This window comes from Melanostigma gelatinosum (genome assembly GCF_949748355.1).
Source record: "Melanostigma gelatinosum genome assembly, chromosome: 21".
Lineage (NCBI taxonomy): Eukaryota > Metazoa > Chordata > Actinopteri > Perciformes > Zoarcidae > Melanostigma > Melanostigma gelatinosum.
The window spans coordinates 2431666-2453959 of record NC_136654.1 but is presented as its reverse complement, the minus strand read 5'-3'; the positions used below and the strand labels follow the sequence as shown (position 1 = coordinate 2453959).

The 22294-nt window shown below is 43.4% G+C and overlaps 1 protein-coding gene across 1 annotated transcript in view; it reads right to left on the bottom strand.

Moving 5' to 3' along the window:
- The window catches only part of ca10a (carbonic anhydrase Xa), a 133196-nt gene that overhangs the window by 2578 nt on the left and 108324 nt on the right, over positions 1 to 22294 (bottom strand). The window contains exons 4-8 of the mRNA XM_079293838.1: positions 19308 to 19493; positions 8959 to 9054; positions 3400 to 3472; positions 567 to 721; positions 124 to 298 (exon numbers count right to left, since the gene is read on the bottom strand). Of these exons, the coding sequence (XP_079149964.1) occupies positions 124 to 298; positions 567 to 721; positions 3400 to 3472; positions 8959 to 9054; positions 19308 to 19493 (685 nt within the window). The remainder of the gene's footprint in view (positions 1 to 123; positions 299 to 566; positions 722 to 3399; positions 3473 to 8958; positions 9055 to 19307; positions 19494 to 22294) is intronic.

Sequence of the window (22294 nt, the reverse complement as noted above, 5' to 3'; positions counted from 1 at the left end):
ATCGTACGAACCGTTGTATGAGGATACGTTACATATACTATCAAATGTACGACAACAGAAGTGTCAAGAAATGGAGAGAGGGCGATGTCATGGCAACGGGATGAATCAAGGTATCGTTTCTACCTCGGTATTGGAGCTTCTGAGCCCTGTTGTTGGGGCAGTCTTTGCCCTGCACGCTGAAGTTGATATTGGTGCGGATGCAGCGGTTGTTCAGCGGCTGGACCGGGCGGACGTTGTCGCTCATGCTCAGGAAGATCTGAGACGGCTGGTTCTGGCTCAGCAGCCGCAAGGAGTGCATCTGAGATGAAGACGAGAGACAGGGAGAGAGAAAAGAAGCCCGTTAAAAGTTTGCCAAAGCAACATGGAGATGCGAACCAGGCATCTTGATTCACTGCATTGTTTTCCAGGGTGGGACTCTGTGGAGGATTAGACAAAGAAGAGTGTTGGAGTAAAAGCCTCAGTGCTGGGGTGACATGTTTCACAGGCAGAACAATAGCACGAGAGAGAATCCTGGGCTGAGACGGTCCCTGGTGAACTCTGTGCGTTGTGTTGCGGCTGACGCTAACCTGCATGCGTGTGAGGTACACCGGCTTGTTCATCAGGATCCACGTGGCGGTCTCAAAGCACGGAGGGATGGTCATCGATCCCTCATACGTGATAAAACTACTTGTCTCCGGGTAAATCTCCTCTATGTTCAGGGTGGCCAGTAGATACGCGTCATCTGCAGAAACAAAGAAAAACAAGAGGGGCATTTTCATCGGAGGATGCACTCTGTATCGTTTCAATTGGTACCAACGTAAGTTGCACAGAAACAACAACAAATGGAAAAGAACAAAGTGTTTTTGTTATCGGATTAATGATCTGGCTCTCTTTTGGATCCAGCCTCAGGTGGCTATTTAAGAAAACTGCACGAGGTACTTCCACGATGGCTTCATTTATTGTTAGACCTGGAGGTTGCTGCTTGGTGTGTGCGTAGAGTGGTGTGGGTGGAGAGAGAGAGAGTGAGTAATTGGAGCAGAGCAGAGTTTAAGTTTAACTCAGGGGGGAACTCAGCTTTCCAGGTAAATGCAGCGCTGGTGAATTTATTGCTTTAATTGTAAAAAATGGATAAAATTGAATGCAGGACTTTAAAATTGATATGGCAATTAAAAAATGGCAGCATTTAGAAGATCAGCCGTGTCTGACCAATGTTTGCTCTCTTTTAAGCTCTGTTTTGGTCTCGCCACCAACTCCTGAGAGAAATAGAAGTAAAGCCATGGGCCGGACAGAAAATCAATGAGCTGACACTCGCATGTGCCGTAAAGCCGAGGGGAGCTGCAGATTCAGGACTCAGGACAACAAGCAAACCCCCTTTGTCACATTGTTTTTACTCTTGTCATTTGATACGTTGTTGATTTTATGTAAATTGAAGCCTTCAGCTTTAAGCGGTTGTATTTTTGCTACGTGTATAATATATTCTTTTGTGCATTTTCCCGTAAATAAACGTATGAGCGTGTTTTCTGGGCTCTAAACTCAACCTTTCCACGACTCATCAAGCAATGAGCTCATCCTTCATAAGTGATTTCTTTCCTCACTTCTAATTTCACATTTCATTTAGTGTTCCGTGAATGACAGGCTGTTGGTGTTGCGGCACAAAACCTCTTTTATCCAAACTGTCTCCACTGTCAGGACGCTAATTAGACAGACTGCAACTCTTCACACTCCAGTAACGCGCTCTCAATAACTTGTCATCTGTCGGGCCTCTGTTGACAAATGGACTGTCGATTATAATGAGGTCACTGTGGTGGACCACTGTGGCTTTAATGCTTATTCAGCTGTGATTTGCATCACTGTTAAATACTTGTAAACAGTATTAATCAAAATATAACATCTAAAAAAATAAGCTTGATAGGCTGGATTTGAGAAAATCCCCATAAAAAAATGGAAAGAAAATCTTCTCTGATCTTCCCCGCATGAGAAGAGGAGCTCTGTTGCTGATGTTTGATCATGTGGTTGAAATAAATAATTCTCTTTGAATGGTGTATATGTGCCTTTGTGTTAGCATTTTTGTATATGATATAAAATAAATAAATATATAAATTTGGCAGCAGCACTGGCTGAGGGATATGCCTAAGGCTTCATAAGCATGAGAGGGCGGTGTGTGCATGTGTGTGAGTCAGCATGTGTGAGACAGTGTATCTGAGGGGGCTTTGACAGCTGTCAGGATCCATGCTCCTCCAGCCAGACCCTGAGGAAGGCCCCCCGCCTTCCCCTCGCCCGTAGCCTCCCGCTCCGCTCGGCACCGTGGAGACTCCTCCCAGCCACAAGGGGTCAGTGTGTTCATCCAGCCACTCGCTGTTCGGTCTCCATTAATCCAATTATTTGTCTCCTTTATTCAGGCTAGCCCCGGGGCCATCTCTGCATGGGAACCTCTGGAGAGCAATTGTCGACCGCTGCCTCACATGCTGCCTCGCCAACAGCCTCCTCCAGCTATCAAGATTCCCATGCAGCCATCTCACCATCCCAGCCCCCCCAACAGCTATTGTCCAATCATAGTGTAGCAACCATAACGGCTGACCTAGTTAGCTGTTGATTTATTTTTTCCACATGTTGTAAGATAGATATAAATAAAGATATAAATATATGGTATGCTTATAGAGAGTTTGGGCTGCAGTAGTAATTTAAACAGTGTGTTGTCTGCTCGAACATACGATACAGACATTAGCGTGTCCGTCTAACTAGCTTATACCTACAGTAGTGACACAATCAAGGGTTACTTCCAAGTACAGTTGTGTCCTAATGTGTTGGGTTACATGTTGAGCTATAAAACAAAAACCCTGTTCACAATTACATCCACTGTGTAGTATTTCCTCACAATATGGGAGCCTGTCCTGGATACTACTAATAGAGTTCATGCTACTGTTAGTGAATCTGTCCTACTTTATTGGATATGGGGAAGTTCACGCTAAAAACGCTCATTCAAACTCATTATTTCAGCTAGCTAGCAAACATCGGCTGGTCTTCAACCGTTTAAGACTTTTTGCTTCATTTCATTTATGCAGCCGTCAAACGGATGTTTAAGACCCATTTGCTGCGTTGTGGTTTTTTAAGTGAGCTGGCTTGAAACATTAACATTAACACATTTTACAAATGAACTGCAAAGCTAAGGTTAGCTCAATTAGTTAGCTGACAAAACGGACAGTCCGAGTGTAGAAATGGGAAGCTTCTTTTGTCTATAGATATAAAATAGCCATTTTTTTAAACATTTCTAAGAATTTCAAGCAGTATATCTATCTCCGTTATCTCCGTACACTTGGCCAGGTCATGCGAAAACGGTCCAGCAACAGTAACGAGGACAAGTCTTAGGGAATCGACAAGGTGAATTGGTACAGATGTTAATTGCTTCACATGGACACTTACTTTTGTATGTTATTCTTGTGATGGTGTCTCTGTTCAGCATTCGGTTCAGGAATGAGTTTGATGTCTCAGCAATCTGGATTAAAAGACAGAAAAATAGAAAAAGGTGCAGTTCAATGAAAAGAAAAAAAGGTCTGATCATATGAATTGAGAGCTCATCTAAAATGAAACTAATTGTAATCTACCTAGTTCAGTACTTTAAGCAAGCGCGTTTTTAATCCATCACCTTTGATGCCCATGAAATGTCTGAACCCACTGATGTATTTTGCACAGCCAGACGCTCCTACAGTCTCTTGCACTGCTGCTTTGCCTTCTGGAGAACAAAGGCTCCCACTGCTTTCAAGAAACCATTAAGATCAGCTCACAGACACACACTGCTGCCATGACGAAAAAAGAATCAATCTTCTTATAATTAGCATATTTACGGTGTTCTTGTCCTAACTTGGAAACAAGTTTGTGTCGATCAGAGCTGAATGTGACGAGATCATTGCCAGTGACCCTGCAACATGTTATCTTTCACTCCTCTCAGCTGTAGCTTAAGTCTTTCCGACTGCCAGAAAAACGATTTACTCGTAGATTTGGCTACACAGCTTGAGTCTTGGAGTTTCTCCTTAACACACAGCTGAGCTGCCTCCCTTTCTTCCCCCCAGTCCAAGATTGTCCTGTGTTTCCCCATTTTGCCCATAGTATCAATACCAGCTACTTTTCTTTCTATAAGATTATCATTGTTGTCATATTGCCATTGTATTCCAGCTGTTTCCTATTCCTGCATTTTAAGGAAATGTGAAAAGAATAAATATTTTGAACTTTTAAGGAAATGGAGCTGCAACCTGGATTATGTTTGGTGGCAAAAACATAAACCAAGAGAGTGGTACGTTTCTCTCAGTTCTCTTAGAATGAACAGCTAAACTGAACTTACATTAGACGGTGACTCTTGGAACCCCCTATCTGGCTCATCGATGTACAAATGGCTTTTCTGCATACTTGTAACCAGTTGTACTAACATTTTACAGTTTCCCCAACAATGGACGCTTGAAAAGAACAGCAGGTAAGCATTAAGATGAGATTTCTTTCCGAACAGCAGCGCAGGGTATTAGGACAGTAAAGCTGTTAGAGCCAGCACCGTAAGTGCGCAGATAATTGGTGAAAAGGGGGAAGCGACAATGGAAGGAGCCTTACGGCAGAATAGCGCACCAGCTGATCTATGGTTTAATTGGTTGGGAGCTGTTTATTGTGTGGAGTTTCCATTAGTTGCCTTGGAAACGCATGCTGCTAATGAAACATCAAAAACATCGACCGTCATTGATGATAGGAATCACTTTGCCGGCTGCTTTTACCCAAAAGATTATATTAAGGCTACTAAAATGCAAATCAACTGTATTCAATCACAAAATGAAGTTCTTGCTTTCTACAATATCTGTACTTGTATAGCGCTTTTCTAGTCTTTCCGACCACTCAAAGCACTTTCACACTACTTGTTATCATTCACCCATTCATACCCTGATGGTTAAGGTTATGGAATGGTCAGACTCACTTTGACTTTCTGGTACTGGCCAATCCAACATTCTGACACCCTTACTGTCCACCTCGCATCATAAAGGACAAAGTACTTCCTGCATTGGCAGGAACCTTGAATGGTCAAAGTTAGTATCGGTCGTCGGGTTAGATGGTGACCCTCAATATGGGGAACAGTTGTGAGATAGTTGAGGTTAGGCATTACCTTGTATGGTTATGGTTAGGATAGGTCGTCGGGCTAAATGGAAACCCTTGATTTTGTCATCGGGCAGCGATTCTGGCGAGCCCTTTTGCAAGTTTTCGCAAATCACAGGATACCATCTAGACACAACCCTGGATGTTTGTCCTGAACAATTCTTGTCAAACCTCGCCACCATGACAATTCTGTGATCTCTTTCATAGACCACAGGGACTTGAGTGAAAATCTACTGAAACTGCAGCCCCATTATCTGCCCCCAAAAGCTGTAGAGACAATTCCTTAATTTCCTAACTCCACTCTTAAACTGCTTGACCGACGCCATTGTTCAGTACCTTTCTCTCCCAATTCCGAGACATGCTTGCTGATAGCTAAAGGAAGCACCTCACACTGTCCATCCCCGCGCCCTTCTTTTGACTCCTCTGCCTTCCTCTCCACTCCATCTTTCCCTCACTCATGCTCGGTGGACTTCACAACTCTAATTGTCAAGATGTCTTTGGGCGAAGTGATTAAAAAAAGATGCGCTCGTCTCGCCCATCCCCGCACTGCAACTGAAATTACTTATTATTCGACCTGTTCCCTGTGCTCTTCAGGCAGGCATTTTGCCTTTACCAGTCACTCATGCTGCTCACTAGTTTTCCTACTTCCTGTCTTTCTAATTTCCCTCATTTTCTTAGAAAACCACCTGAGGGGATTCAGTCAATCAGTTTCTTCTATTTCAGGAATGGCATGAGAAAAGTACAGACGTAGCACCATAATGTTAATAAGACACAAGATGACCACGAGAAACATCTTGAAGATTCACAGATTTCTTGCCATTACGTCAATTGATGATCAAATGAGTGAATAAGTGAGTGAAACGGCCTTGCTTTCACTGCAAATAGGATCGGAAAACTGACAAGGCCTCGGAAAGCGTTAGTCACTGAAAAGCGGGAAAAACAAGCTTATACTCTAAAAAAAGATGTGGGGAATTCGTCAGCTTTGAGAGCAGCCCAGTCGCCAAGAAGTTGTCTTTGTACGTTTCTTCAAACCATAAATAATAATATATATTTTTAATTGTTTATGTGGATTTGTTTGCATTTGGGAAGAGCAAGTGACATAACATATGGACCAGGCATTATTTAAAGTCAGGGGATATAATATAATAAAGTATGACAAAGAGCTAGAAAGTCAAAGAGACCGCTGTTCGAGTCCCGTGGGAAACCAAATGTAAACGTAGAGTTTACGCTTGCTGCGTAACATTGTTATGCAAGTGACTAAATAAAGTCTGGTAAGGGCTGTTGCTCTAGAAAGTGTTATCTATTGTGGGCACCTCTGGGTCTGGAATTAAAGGTCTTGTTCATTTTCTCCTGAGGTGCATTTCGCTACAAATGATCCAATCCCTGAGCTTAAAATTCTGTTACGTGCGCCGCTAACAATATACAACTTTTAGAAAACATTTTGAATTCACTACAGGTGATGCATGACTAGATAGCTTCTTCCCCAAAGTATTTAGAGCAACCCTCCATGCCAAACTCTCATAGACTTTCATACAATCGGACTTCTTCCTTATTGGCTTCACTCGGCAGAACCGGAGGATGCCGCCTGGTATTATCAGCTAATGTTTAGCTTTAGCTTGCATTGGATGTTGGAACACCGATGTTGTCGGGAGTTGGAAAAGAAATCTCTCGATAAAGTTTTTACAAAGGCTTGTACCTTTTGGGATTATCTTAAACAACTGGATATTTTCTCACCATTTCTAATATTTTGTACTCATGATTCAACTGGATGAGTTCAATGTCTCTTCCAGCCTTTGCCGCGCTCCAACTGTCAGAAAATGAACAGGACACTTTCATTTCCGAAACCATGGTCGTTGAAAAATTCTCCTGACTTCACTATTCTATTGTGTTCATAATATGTGTGGCACATTTAAGATGCACACATTTTTCTGTTTCGTATCATCACGATATATTATTTTCCTTTGGCAGCTCAGCTTAACAGAGCTGTGGTTTCAGAGCCATTCGCTCAGGCTGCCGTGTACCCCGAGCACACCTGCAGCACTCCACTTCCAAAGCTTAGCTTCTCTCTCACGCGTCCTCAGATACACTCTGCTGCTGGGTGGAGTCATGAAGGGTTGACCTAGGTCAGCGTTTCTTCAGTCTCTTCAAGACTAAATGATGGTCCCATTGACATTTGGGAGCTAATTAGCAGTTAGCAGCTGAACTTTTCAGCCTTTGTACTCAGAGTGCCGAGGACGTCGGCTGCCTCTCTGATCTCTGAGCCTCTCGTTAAAGATGGCGACCTCTCATACACAACAAAGAGACAGGAGAGTACTGCCACCGCCGCTGACACTGACACAGAGCCAGGGAGCACATTGTTTCTCCCTGCAGGATAATTGGATTGCTAATTGTTTGTGAGTTCTTGAGTTGAACATTTGGAAGATTTCAGCTAAAGACACAGCGGGAGCAGGAGAGTGGAGGGCTGGGAGCACCAAGGGTAATTTAGCTCCTGACAGATCTTTTTTAAACCAATATGTGGCTACTAGATACGAACACAGCCTCGTCTCACTCCCAGAGCAAATAGCGATGCTTGGGCAGCAGCCCTTGGTGTCATTATACACAAGGCACACGCCACTTATTAGCATCTGTATGAGACACATCAGGCTTTCAACAAACTCCAATGTAAACCAATCCGCCTTTCCTATTAGACGGCCAGAGAAACTGACACAGTATGAAGAGCGAGAAATTCATCTAAGGGCAGGAGGCAGTGAGGTGGATCGAACAAACACAGGATTATCGTCCAAGAGAAAGCTGTTCATGTGAATGTTGATATTCTGTCATGTAAGTCTCAAGTCACGTGACTCTTGTCACTCGGTAGTCACGTGAGTCGATAGTCTGTCAAGTTAACCACGCTCTTTTCCTAAACCTCTGTTGCCTAAACCTAACTTACTGTGAAGACGGAACTTCATTTTGAAACGACAAGTAAGAAGTGGAACCAGACCATTTATCTTCTTCACTGGACCTTTTCACATGCAGGGACAGAGCCATTGTTAATGTTTTAGTAATGCCAGTGCTGTTATGTTTGCTGTCAAAAAGACCTATTGTTTTTTTCTTCTTCCATTTTTTTCATGGCAGCAAATACTCAGATCATTTTCACTCCACAGGAAAGTGAATTTCTGTCGCTAGGCTTCCCATCATTCTTCGGGTCATGTAAACCTGAGGTGTGATGTTGCCATGGAGACAGCCACCTGAGCTGTTTTTTACTTTTAAATTCCTATGCGGACAATAACAGATGGATTACTTCTGATACTAAAGAAAATGTTTAAATGTGATGATCATGAGGCCAGATCTCTCTTAATATGATTTGTAAAACTCACCACAAGGGTTGTATTGATTCTAGCAGGTTATGTATGACAACTGTTTGTTCTCACTTAACTGACTCATGACTTAAGAAGATTGCAAGACATGACACAAAAAATGCATCACGTGAGTTAAAAGGCTTAATAGTGTAACTGTGAATGCTGTTCGGTACGTTTTTACAGCCCGACTTGTTTGTGACCATATCTGTGTTGCTACACAAAAAATACTCGAACAAAACACTTAGTCCACCTTTAATTGCATCTGGTCTGTATATATAATGTTCCTACACAGGCATTGTAGCTGGTGACTCAAATTCAATCTTTAGAAAATGACTGTCCAATGTCAGGATCAGTGTTCTCTTGGATTTTCAAGCTATAACCCATTACAAAATATCACCATAGCAGCTGCTGGGTCATGACAAGTAAAGAAAGAAAAAGAAAAAGAGTGCTTTTGAGTACATACAGCCTACACACTGGCAGGCAGGAGCTAATTAAATGTATGTATGAGGCTTACCTTCATGAATATGGACACCACGACCAATCCATTGGGGCTTTTAGCAGCTTCTGTATAATTTGTGTACAGCTCATGATTGTAGTGGATCAGTTGAACCTGGAACATAGAGAAAGACAAAACGTAATGTAAAATGTGTAAAATGTGGCCACCATTTCAGTCTATAACTTTCAAAAAGATAAACCAACATTATCAACAGAGTGTGAAGAGGTTACAGAGCTGGCCTGAGGACATGTCGATCACGGTGAAGGTACAGCTCCGTGTGCGTTTTGATTCTTTGTTTATTGGACGAAATCCAAAGTGGCAGAAACGAGAAAACGACTCACATGTTTGTGTCGTACTCACCGCCACCAGAAGACTACTTCGCGGGGGAGTAGAGCTTGCGTCAGCTCCGGGACACGGAGTAAGCGGTTAGCTGTAGCAACTAATACAAATAATAACGTGCATGGACCGTACAGCCCCTGGTTAGCGGCACAGTTAACACACGGATGGCTAATGTAAACTATAAGCCGACGCCACACGTGAGGATTATAAAATAGCAGTGTTAGTTTGACCGGTTTTCAATTTCAGCAGTTTGGTCGATCTATGCGTATTCTCGCTCTGCTTTTAGTTTAGATCTTTAGTTTAGATGGGTATGAACCCAGTAGCAAAGGTGAAATGCTGACCGCTATTTGTTCGGAGCACGTGGCTAGATCTGACTGTTTGTGCCTTTAAACATTATGATAGTGAGGCACAAAGCAGATCTCCACATTGAGTACAAAACAGTGGGAACATGGGAGTTAAACAAGTCCTTTCCACCTAAATCTTTCCTCCCTGCTCCATGATGTCAGACGATTTAAAAGGGAAAATTAATTCGGGATCAGATCTCTCCCATGGATTCACAGAGACACTCAATGTAATGGAAGGAGGTGGTGTTCGGAACATTTTTATACTCGGCGTAGACGCGGACAGAGATAATAAGAAGGGCATACAGAGGCGAGGACTCTGTCATCATTTGATAGAAAGCCAGCATTTTCTCACAGGCTGAGGTTAGAAAGCAACCAAACCATCTCCCAGCATGAGGTTAATGTTCACTGAGGCAGATGCTTCATCCACTCCAGCTGTTCAATATTCCTGCCTTTTAATGATGTTTGGACGTGGGCAGGCGGTAGGGCTCGACTTCCAACTCGTAAAAGAGGAAACTGCTGAAAGAGGAGCCCGCAGTTTTAAAACCCTTCTTTGACAAAGAGCCCATGAATAGGAAGTTTAAAGCAAGCACAAATGAATCCATCCCTCCATTTATGTTTGTGTGTGTATATGTTATGCCTTTCATTGTTAAGTAAGTTGAAAGTTTCGGGGGAAATGGCAGGAGGTGGATATGGGGAGCGACATGTATTGGGACGTTGTGGTTCCTGGTCAGTGCCTTCACCTCAAGGCCACCAGGGTGCTACTGAAATATACAAATATTTAAAACATTTCTCTAGTGAGAGTTGGCGGCATTGGTATTGGCAATACTGGTTGGTCAGTCCCTCTGTCTGTGATCTGGTAGTGGTGGTGAGGCTATGACTATCGGCAGACAAATTGCATTGTGGGTAATGTAGGTGCCTCAGGTTTTGAAGCAGTAGAAGAATGTATGGAACAATGAAGACATTACCTCTGGATCTGCTGCATGGCTTTTAAATCTCGAGTCCGAAGATATCATAGGAGTGCAGTGTTACATTGGTGGAGTACTGTTTTTAGGCTGTTTTCAGACCGACTTCAGATCCGCATGAAAAAAGCAGCCTCCTTATTCATTTTAATGAGAGCACTTCATTGTGGCAGCCGGGGTGAACAATAGAATGTATATAAGAAGTGGAGGTAGTCGTCGCAACGTCCCCCATTTGTTTTGAGACATCGAGTTCGGCATTTTGTCCATCGGCATCTGTTTTTCGCAACCAGTGAACAGAAGTGACCATATTTGGAATGCGGAAGAGTGAGGTAGAGACGCCGTATACGGCTCTGGTAGCGGTAGCGACCTGTCAATCACAAGGTAGCCACGCCCAGAAACATACAACAGCTTTATGGTCTGTTTGACTCTAAATGGACCAATGGATTCCAATACATTATTATGAATCCCACTGCTCTTCTTGGCAAGACCCATCCTGCATAGCTGGTTGAGACGATTGGTTAAGGTTCGGCGTTGACCTCGAAAGTAGGGTCAGGATAACCCATTGGTCAGGGCGTTGGACCTCAACAAATCAGGTTACCAGTACCTCGTGGAGAATAGAGGCCATTCCCAGCGCTCGAATGCTGCACAGGGTGAGTCTTGCCAAGAAGAGCAGTGGGATTCATAATGACGCATGAATGATTGACATTAATGGAGTAGTGCCTCCTTGGGGCCGTTGGGTTGGCTGGCCATCCGATCACAGGGGTTGGATTTTTCTAAACTCTGCATTGAAACCAGTACAAACTAATGATGATGGGAGAGTTGTCATCAACAAAATAATTAGCTTTTGGCCAAATTTGTGCATTTCGTGGGAACACTACATGTTCATTCACCCATTCATACATGGCAGGGGCTAACAAGGTGCCACCTGCCTATCAGAACTATCAAACCATTCATACCCAATTATACACGTGTAGCAATTTGGGTTTAAGTGTCTTGCCCAAGGACACATCGACATGGAATAACAGAGCCGGGGATCGAACCGCTGATCCTCTGATTGAAGGACGACCCGCTCGTCCACTGAGCCACATTTTGGTTACCAACTGCAACAACCTAAAGCTTCTAATGTATTGCCTTTAGGCTGTGGTACTATATTTTAATAGCAATACACTGCTATGAATATAAAGGCAGTAAAGCACTTGTTTCAAGCACAAAAAGGCCGTAAAAATTTTCAGATCTTTCCCAAAGGCTCTTTCGCTTTCTCTCCCCACCTCCGTGTACTTCTCATACTCACTCATTGACAAAGGGCTTGGCAGGCATACTGTACTGAAGGATATAAATAAACAAATATAAGAGGAGAGTAATTATGAAAAGCTCGATTGGGGGAGCACAGAGCGACAGAACGTCTATAAATGCAATCAAGCGGAGGGAGGAAGTGATTAGAGCCCTACGCTGATCTGATTAGATTTTTAGGTGAGCGTGGCAGAGGCAGCCAAAAGAACTCATCCACACCCACTCAATGACAAATTGCACAAAGTTTGCTGCTGCTGGGCAATAAAAGGCCAGAGTGGGCCATAATAAAGTGAGACCATTTGCCAAATGGAGACGGGGAAAAAAAAGAGCAAGATGCAAAGCAAACAAGAGTGGAAATAGAGGTGGTAATTAGTACAGAAACGGTTGAAGAAAGAGCAAGGTAGGAGAGGGACTGAATGTTGGCCTCAAGCACTACATCATCTATCACAGTGGCCCTCTGTTCAAACACAGACTCACACTAACTACTGAATACAGTCACACCTCCACCCATATAAAAGGTGCTATCCTTTAAGAGTACGCTACATTTTGAATATTTTCACCGCCTAACCGTGCTGCCGTACTTTGCCAAATTGAAGCCGTAATATCGCTCTCTTCATAGCCACAACACTCCTTTGACAACGGGAATGTTATCTCGTTGAACACGGGGGCTGCTGGTCTTCTCTGCCTCCAGCGGTCAGTTTGCTTGTGTCACTGAGTTTTTTAAAGTCTGAGCAACTGTAGGTAATACACCGACTACGGATACATGCATAATGCCTTATATGCAGCAGCGTCATCATGTCACGTGGAAAAACGTTTTCAGAAAGGCTTTGGAAAATACAATTGTGACCAAAATTTGAATGTTTGTATTTGAATACATAAGGAACACCACTGTGAAGCTACAGAATGACATAACAAGCGGACTGTCGTTTTAAAGGTCAATCAGCTATGCTGATGGTTATCGGACCATTTTGTTGGTATCAAAAGGGTTCTATAGAATGTTTGCTTCAGTGGAAAAGCATCCAAAACAAGAAAGACCAATGTCACCACACCAAAACCTCCCATTGAAAGCAACACTAATGGCTTTTCACTGCGACGGCAGCTCCAGTGGGCAGTGCCACCACTTTTCAGGCATCAGGGATTTCAGTCAGCTATAAACCTGCAATGAAACCTGCACTGAAGCCACACTGAGCAGAAGGGGTTTGAGACAACGCTGAATTGGGTATGAGAGGGTCACTTTTGCTTGGTGCTTTCTGGAGTGTGTGTGTGTGTGTCTGAGGGGGCGGTCATGACAGCCTCTTTATGGCATGACGGCTGGCCTGGCCCCAGGGTTAGGGAAATATGAAGACAGCAAGTCGATGGCGAGAAGAGAGGCTGCTCGGCTAACGGCGAGAGGGGGGGGGGGGGGGGCTTAAAAGTGCTGGGCTGGAGATGACGCTCTCCATCTCACCGTCCATCCATCCGTCACCTCCTCCTTCAGATTAACTGGAGAGTGGATCCGTAAAACTAACAAACGGACGAGGCCTGCTCCCATCACACTCTTTTTTTATTTGAGCCTTGGCACGACGGAACACTGCCAGAGCACTAGAAACCATCCATCATCTGTGTTTGTACTACACTGGCAATTCAACATAATCCCAAGTTTAGTTGGCTTGCGTCATTCATGTTCCGATGCGATTTAAATCTAAGAAACAGCACAATTAGGGCCGCCACGGTGCAGATGCGGTCGAAACGTGACGTGAATAGTGATTCGTGATAATTGGGGAGGGGGGGAGAAAAAAAGCTCTGTGACCGATAATCTGCCGCAATGATATTAGCTCAATGTGATTTTCCGTGCGTGTGACTGTGTTTCAAAGAGGACGAGGTGATTGGTCTGATTGATGGGGGTTTAAAATGTTTGGAATAGCTGCCTGTGGCGAATCCCTCTCAAACACTTAACATGATTTGGATTAAATATAGCCGGATCCTCTCTTTAGCAGCGAGCGGCATCTCCTTCAGTTTGCAGGGGCTAACCGTTCAATTTATTGGGTGTAATCCCATTTGTTTTGTCCATCATCATGTTGTTTCATCAGATGATCCGGATAATGGGTGATAATGGGTAAATAAAAGGTCATTAAGGGAACGGCTGCTCAGCAGTGTTTGCTTTTCAATCATTTCCCGGACTGCATAGTTTGAGGGGATGTTGGTGGAAAGTGAATGAAAATGAGAGAATAGAAAGTCTGCAATGGTATGGCAGTTTTATAATTGCTTTTTTTTCTTTTCTCAATCGTGGTCTACTGCTGTTGAAAGACAGAAATACAGTTGTGCAGGAACAACTTAACGAGCACAAATGCTCTACATTCCCATTTAGGGATGGCCATTGCAAATTAGCGTAGGCTACAAATGAAGCAGTATGTGGCATTGGTTTATGCCATACTTTTCCCAAAACAAATAACATGAATAAATAGACAAATCAACGAGTAAAAAACTAAAACAAAGATGGAAAGTGCTGAAATGAATTGAGTGTGTTGTTAAATTAAAGCAGATTTTTAAGTCCGCTCACTCCGATGTCAGAGTGTTCTTCAACGCACCGACAAGTATGTTCAGTATAGTCGCTTTGTGACCGAACTTCAACATAACTTTGACCATAAATAAAAGAGATGAATTCTTCCCTGTGATGGATCACCCCGGTTTCAGGTCTGGACGGCAGACTGGAATGAACAGAAAGCGGTCGCTGCCTGGAAGGAGGGAAATCCATGGAAACACTTGTGGCGGTAGTCCAGCAGAGAAACATATTACAAGTTCATCGGTTTTTTGTACGGGTCAAATCGGACGAAAGTATAAATGAAAGAGTGCTTTTTGAAAGGCAGTTACTCAAGCTCGCAGCACTTTCTGTCAGAGGAGGATCGGATGGCTGAGTGTGAAAAAACAACTTGGTGAAGGAATACTATTTGGAATATTTTAGCACTTATTAAAAGACCAAGGTGTTTCATTTTCAGATTAGACTGTGAAGAAGCTCCAGGGGAGCGAGCACACACACACACACACAGCATAAATTAACTACTGGCATGTCTTGTAATGTGGCAGCCAGCCAGCACACATCACATTAGTCTCTCTCTCGCAACTCAAAGAGGCTACAGGGCTGCCTCTAGTGACCCTCGTAATTATGAAGGGAGTAAAGGAGGAAGTAAGGCGCCGTGGCGGCGACAAAGGACAAACACAGGACTTTCAGCCAGGAGTCTCGTCAACGTCGACTTATTTTTAACGTACATAAGTAGCGCCATGGTTACACTTTTCTTTTCATTGCGACGGAAGTCTGCGGTGTCCGAATGTGTGTGCCCACACTTCAATGCGACATTGCCTGACTGCACAGTGAGCAGACATATTTTACGGTCAAAGGAGATAAAAGTCCACCTTTACTTTGTTGTTTAATTAAAAGCTTTTATTTTGAAGCAGCAAAATTTCCTCCTCTCTTCCCTTTGCTCTCCTCGGGAGACGAAGACCCGTGTGGCGGGAAGACGAAGGAGACCTACGTTTGATCATTTATCCGCATTGTGCCCCAAAGCTGTCCACACCTCGCTGAGATCCAAACTTGATGCGAGCCAGGCCACCTCGGCATGCGGTCTGTGCGTGCCGTTGCACAATTAAAATAGCAATCCAGCTGCAACACCTTCTACCTGCATTTACACCTTCACTGACACATCCACATAGAATATCCAGATACAGACCGAACCTTTATTCGCCTGAAACACATGGTCAAGTTGGACAATGAGCAGATGAACGTCGAGCTTAGGTGCTCGTGGAAAGCTCTGTATAAAGGCTTCTTAGCACTTTCATCTGGCATGTCAAAGTGGAAGAGGCATTTTTCTTTTGACATGTATTCTGCTGTGTCGCTGTAAAGGGTCATTCTGGTTCAACACATCATCGCTTGGTCTGTGGCCGTTTTGGCTCGTCACATGCATACAGCCCCCCCGAGTCAGGTCTAACAAAAGTACTTGGTTGGTTTAGGACAAGATGGGGGTTTGGCTTAAAATAAGTATTTTCGTTAGGTATAAGTAAGTATAAGTATGCCGGTTTACTTAACCAGCATTAACTTTGGTGAAATGAGTCAATGTTGACTTTGTCTTCACAAAAGTAAAGCTGATCCAGGAATGAGACGACATCCCGAAAGGGACTTCATATGAGGAAAGAAAAATGAGCAGCAGGTAATAGGTTGAAAACAAACCCCATGGTTAGCCAAGCTTGGATAAAGCGGAGGTGACCAGAAGAATTGTGAGGGGCCGTTCACCTCAAATCCATTGTTGCGCAGAGAAGGCGCATTGAAAACAAAGAGGGACAACCATCCTGGCGTGCAAGCGTTCCCAAGCGCCTATTTTCCAGGTCACATCGGCTGAGCCCCGGGATAAGACATTACAGTTCAGCCTTTAGAACACACACGTGTCAAGTGACGTGGAACAACCAATCCAGCAGGCAGATATCCTTCTGCAAACAGTAAGCAGTAAAGCTACTGCGAGGGGTTTTACGGTGGTTAACAGTGGGCTGAAAGGATGAAAACGCCACGGCTGGCGGTTTTCACACGCGGCTTTAAACGCAACATGCGAACAACCCCGGTCTCAGGATTACTGATGCGACAGCGACAGAGGATCTGCCTCTTCAGGGCAGTGAGGCGGAGGATGTGACTGTGTGAGCTAGGACTTTACAGAGGCAGATATGTTCATTACTATACTTGTGCCCACATGTCAGGAACTGATAATAAATCATATTAATACAAATGCATGTGTAGATTGGATGAGGCAGTCAGTAACATTAATGCACTGGCTAATCCTAACAAAGTCTGTATCGTGCTGTATTTGAATATTTACACTACGTTGATGCTGATAACTTTTACTTTATCTTATTTCATGGGATATGTATGTGCATGATGCATTTTATTTTATGGCTGTTTTAATGTATGTATTTTGATACTTCACTACCATGGACCATGGTGTGCCATAAAACGGAATTGAACACAAACAAAAATGAGTATGATGACATAAAGGGGTGATTTAAAGATGAAAGCTTTGGAGAGCTAAGTCAGTCACACACACACACACACACACACACACACACACACACACACACACACCCTCCCACAGGCTGCTATTTCAGAAGGACGCTTTTGCTTTAAAAAAGTTGTGATGTTTTCTCTCTTTAGTCACGTTTCAAGGACATGCACAGCCACCACTCATCTGTAGACGGGGGCGAGAGGGAGCCATTGGGAACGAGAGAAAGAGAGTGGATTTTTTTCTGCATTTCCGATGATGAAACATCTTATTGGACCTTGAGGGCGCTGCTTATGCTCAGAAAAAAAGAAGAAAAAAAGGCTGGTGTGGGCTATCGGGGGAGGTGGATGTTTTCTAGTTGCTGTTTCACTCAGTAACTGTTGTTGCATGTTCGAAGGAGAACATGGCAAAAGGGAATGGGATGTTTAAAAAGAAGAAGAAGAAAGAAAGACGAACAACACATCTGTTACCGGCCTTTTCCTGGTTGTGTTCTCCCCTGTGGTTTGGTAACTCTGGCAGAGCTACAACTATCTGTCTGTCTGAGCGGATCTACTGAAAAACAGCACCTATTGTCAACTCACAGTGAGATGTTGGACCACATGCCGTCAATCAACTCTGTGGATTTGTTTGGATGAGCGGGGGAGGGGACACTGACACGTCATGTGATAGAGACATGAGATGAGGCTCGAGTTCGATCTTTTACCGCATGCAAAGACATTCAGAGTGCAAAACAGATTTCATCACCCGACTCAAGAAACTATGGAAGTCTGTGAGTGCCAACATTCAAATGAAATCATTTTTGCAGTAAAAAACAACATGGCCGTAATCAGCTTCTCTACTTGCTTCTGAAGAACTCCTCCAACACAGTGTTAACCCACAAACGGTAAATTACATAAAACACGAAGCACCGGAGCAAGCCTCAATATTGTGTTATGTATATGTGTGTGTGTGTGTGTGTGTGTGTGCACACGGTGTGCTTTCAGGCTCGGGGTCACAGCTCTCTCCACCCCGAAGGACACAGTAAACACTTGCTTTATTATGATTTGAATATCAGTTCCCGGACTCTGAGGGAGGACAAATGATTTTCATTAATTATAATAAATTTGCCTGTCAAAACTGCAATTATTTTGTTGCCACACAAATTGGCATTCACTTAATGGCGGCGGGTGGAATGCAGCGGCGTGAGCGACTCGTGATTCTAGTTGAGCGATCAAAGCCGGGGGACGCTAATTGTTTCGCTCGTCATTATGTTTAAAATGGCGACAGTATGCGTTTGTGTGTGTGTGTGTGTGTGTGTGTGTGTGTGAGGGAGTTAAACGCTTAACTGTCATCTCCAAGACAAGCTTGCTCCTGCTGAAAAGCACTGCGTCATGTAAAAAAAACCACTTATTGAGAGCGTCACACGGTTCTCTGCAGATTGGGGGACATTCTGGCTCCTTCGGGCACAGAGACCTTTTCTTCCACTGAATTAATTCACAAAATGCATGACGGGGAAGCTGAAATCAAAGGGCACTTGAAGTGTAGATACAAGGTTTCCACCCATCAAGGACCAATTAAGGTTTTGAAAAAAAGGATTAAAAGATTATGCAAAAATATTTCTTTCGAAAGTGAGTCAGATTCTTTGGAGTGTGGTCTACGAAAACAATGCGGGTGATGACTTTATGTTTCAGAGAATTTCACCCCACCAGTATAACAATGACGTTCATCAACATAATGAATTAAATGCAAACTGAACTAGTGGGATAAACAAAGTTAGACTGGCAGAATTGAAAAATGTATTTACGCGACTACAAATGCCGGATATTTGTTGATATTTGTTGATATTTTTTGATATTTGTTGATATTCGTGTACCAAAACTGCAGTGAGTTTAAAAAAAGATTGTTTATTCGTGTTTTTTATCAATGGAACAATATTTGTTTTGTATTTAATATTACATTTGATAGTATTGGCCGTTTGCCATCCAGCCGTGTAACATGGCACTCAGTCAATGTCACAGCTTAACCAACTGGTGGCCCTCTGTGTCAAACTAGGGTCCCCTCTAGTGTCGGTTTTGGGACCAGTGGGGCACGCTCACACCCTCACAACCCACAACTTTAATGTTTTGGTGGTTTAGTGTGGGTGAAAGCAAAAGAAGCTTCGATGAAACCACTGTCCACTATACAGCTAAGCTAATCAGGTGAGATGCCACTTGAATGCTATTGTTGTTTTGTTCCTGCAGGATGTGCAAGTAGGCAACTGTGTCCTCATGTTTTAGCTCCTGCAATTTGCCAAGGACTTAAATAACAAATAATAATTTAATAACAATGTAATACAATAGTGTCTGCATGCACGACTCAAATGTTGTTTTTATCATTTATATGGAACTGCAGTTCTCTTTGCCGAGTATTCTGTCGCCGACACAGACGCGTGCACGCACCTCTCCGGAGAAGGCCTGTCCGTTCAGCATGTGTTCGGAGCCCTGGCCGTCCTCGCTGCCGAAGTGTAGCCGGATCTCCTCCAGGCGGTGGCTGTACGTCATTGGCCCTCCGGAGATGTTCACCAGATGCTGCTTGTCCAACCGCAGGGAGACGTGGCGGCCCGTGTTGTACATGGTCCCTCCCACCTGGAGAACAAATGAGAAAATAAAAATATTAAATGACAGATTGGACAAATTCACAATGGCCTTGTCTATAAACTGTGAGACGAAACACGGACCGGATCAAGCGTAAGGTGAAGAAAACAAACATTCTATTTCTCTGCAGGGCCTTTTACATAATAATGAATCAAGCCTGTCAGTGGCAAAAACAATACATTACAGCCTGTACGGCGGCTGCAGCGGCTCTCAAAATATTGTTTCCCCGATTAGACACAAACATTTGGAGAAAAATCCAGGTTAAAAAACACCAAATCCACCTTTTCAATTCCTTATTCAGTTTATTCAAATTGATTCCAGGAGGCTTACATGTGTTTTTCTACAGATTTACTGAATAATGTATATGTAGGTGGGAAATGTGTAAAATAATGTGTTAAACCATGAATATTTCTTTTTACTGCGGGTTTATTTCTACAGTGTACAACAAATTAAAGTCAACAAGACATGCCAAAAAAACCTCCCAAAAATGTACACCGTACTACGTGAACGTATTTGTTTTGAGCCTGAAGTTAAGGAACATTTATTACTGCAGGCGCCTGGTGTATTCTCTCTGGTCAGTTTTCTAGCTGTAAATCATTTGTTTAGCAATGATTTAACAAAAACAACAAGCAGGGAAAACCTTGAAGTGTTTTGCAGCTATGCGAGCTTTGTTTCAGTGTTAAGGAGATGATGTTGTCTCGCATTGTTGACAGCTCAGGTTTTTTTCCCCCGTCGATGCCTGTATCATCATCAGCGGCGCTTACGGAACAGTCCTGAGGGCTTTATTTAATTAGGCAGCAATCTGAGCAGGAGGGAGAGGCGATATTGTTAACCGCAACAAGGCTTCAACAAACAACACAAACGAGAGAGTGGAGCCTCCGGTGAAAAGAAAGGAGAAGTAAAGACGGAGAAAACACAAGGTTTTTAGGGAGAAAACACGGCGCCAAGAGCCTCGAGGAACGATCTTTATCGGTAGCTCTGTTTATTTATTTAGAACGGCGAGTGGTTTCAAAGGGAGCCGTTGATATTCATGCCACGACTTTTGGGTGGACTTCCATCGCTCTTATCTGACTCTCTCTTATTTTTTACTCCCTTTGCTTTTCCCTCCTCTGCCACTCCCTCCTTCTCTTTTACCACTCGCTTTCAAAACCATGATGCCCCCCCCCCCATTCCCAGCGAAGGAAGTCTGCCCACACATTGTAAATATTTTATAAAAGCTCTGAGGAGGAAAAAAAAAAATCAATGATTTGAAAGGAGAGAGAGAGAGAAGAAGCGGGAGCAATGCAAAGAGGAGGTAAGTATGGGGGAATCTCTCAAGACCTCCGCGGGCTATTATTCATGATGGAGAAGAAGTGATGAGGTCTGTGGACTCTCCTAAAACATCAGAAATGGGGGAAAGTCCAGCAGGCTGGTAATAAAGCACACTGTGAGATAATAAGCTAAAATGTGAGGCGGTGGAAAGACATGGGATGACACTACATCGCCCAAAGTGTCTCCCCAAACATTAAACCAGTGTGTAATTGTTAAACAGCTCCTTCTATTGCCCATGAATATGCTGCTACACCCGTCAACGGCGCGTCGTCCAAAACTAGAACAAAAGGGATTCGTTCCAGTCAGCAACACAACATTGTAGCAGCACCAATTCAAGTTCAATTGACAGTTGATCAAACAACGACATGTAATGTGAAGGTAGCTGGTGAACACAGTGGAGCTTTTAGCAGCTAAAGAGCCAGATATGGAGGTGGAGACCAAAAACAGAGCTAAAAAGGAGTATTTGGCAAAAAAGTTACTTAAAAATGAGTGATTGTGTGATAACAGGCCATAATATGTCCGACCTAGAGTAGCTTAAGTCAGATGTTGCTCTGAGTCAATAGGATCTCGATAGGAACAAAAAACAGGATTTTTACTCAGGAGACCAGAGTTGTGAAACCAAAATTAAATTGGACTTTTACGGACGTTTGCCGCCACTTCGAGTTGCCGTCATGCCCGTAGCTTGAGTTACACTACAAACGTAGTTATTGTGAACCAAACCGCAATGTTTTTTTTCTAACCCTTCTTCTAACCAAGTGTTTACATTGCCTAAAACATACCGCGTCGCCTTTTACAAAGTTAACCACGTGTTGAAACGTGTTGAAACGTGTTGAAACGCATTGAAACGCGTTGAAACGCGTTGAAACGTGTTGAAACGCGTTGAAACGCGTTGAAACGTGTTGAAACGCTAACCACGACAAGGCTGCCCCTTTATGATGAGTTTCAATGAGATCATGGTACGATTCAATTTCGCAAGGCTTCCCTCGGCGTAGTTGCAACAAAACAAACAAATAAATACAAACAACTTAAATAAAAAACGATATTCATCACGCCCCTGGTGTGTAAAGGCAGGAAATGCCGGTTGTTCCCAGCTCACAGTCACTTTGTTCCATCCATCCACCAGACTTCTTGCTGTTGTAACAACAATATGTATACAAGTATGTATGTACTGTATGTATCTACAACCAGCCTCAAGAAATGAATGACAGTACAAATACACTTCTGGATATAACATCACACTGCTTCTGTCTTTGTTCCTGACGGAACAGAGTCATGAACAACAGCTACCCGTGGCGCTTGTCACGGAAACCTAAACCCATGCTGTATTCAACGATGTAAAACAAATGACAAATGCTGTTTTGAGAGGACAGTCTCTGCTGTAACAGCCTCCACTCTCCTGATGGTCAAGGGCCCTTCCCCAAACTGCTGTATCGTCTATCATCCTCATCGTTTTGGACAATAAATAGCTCCAAAAGGTGACG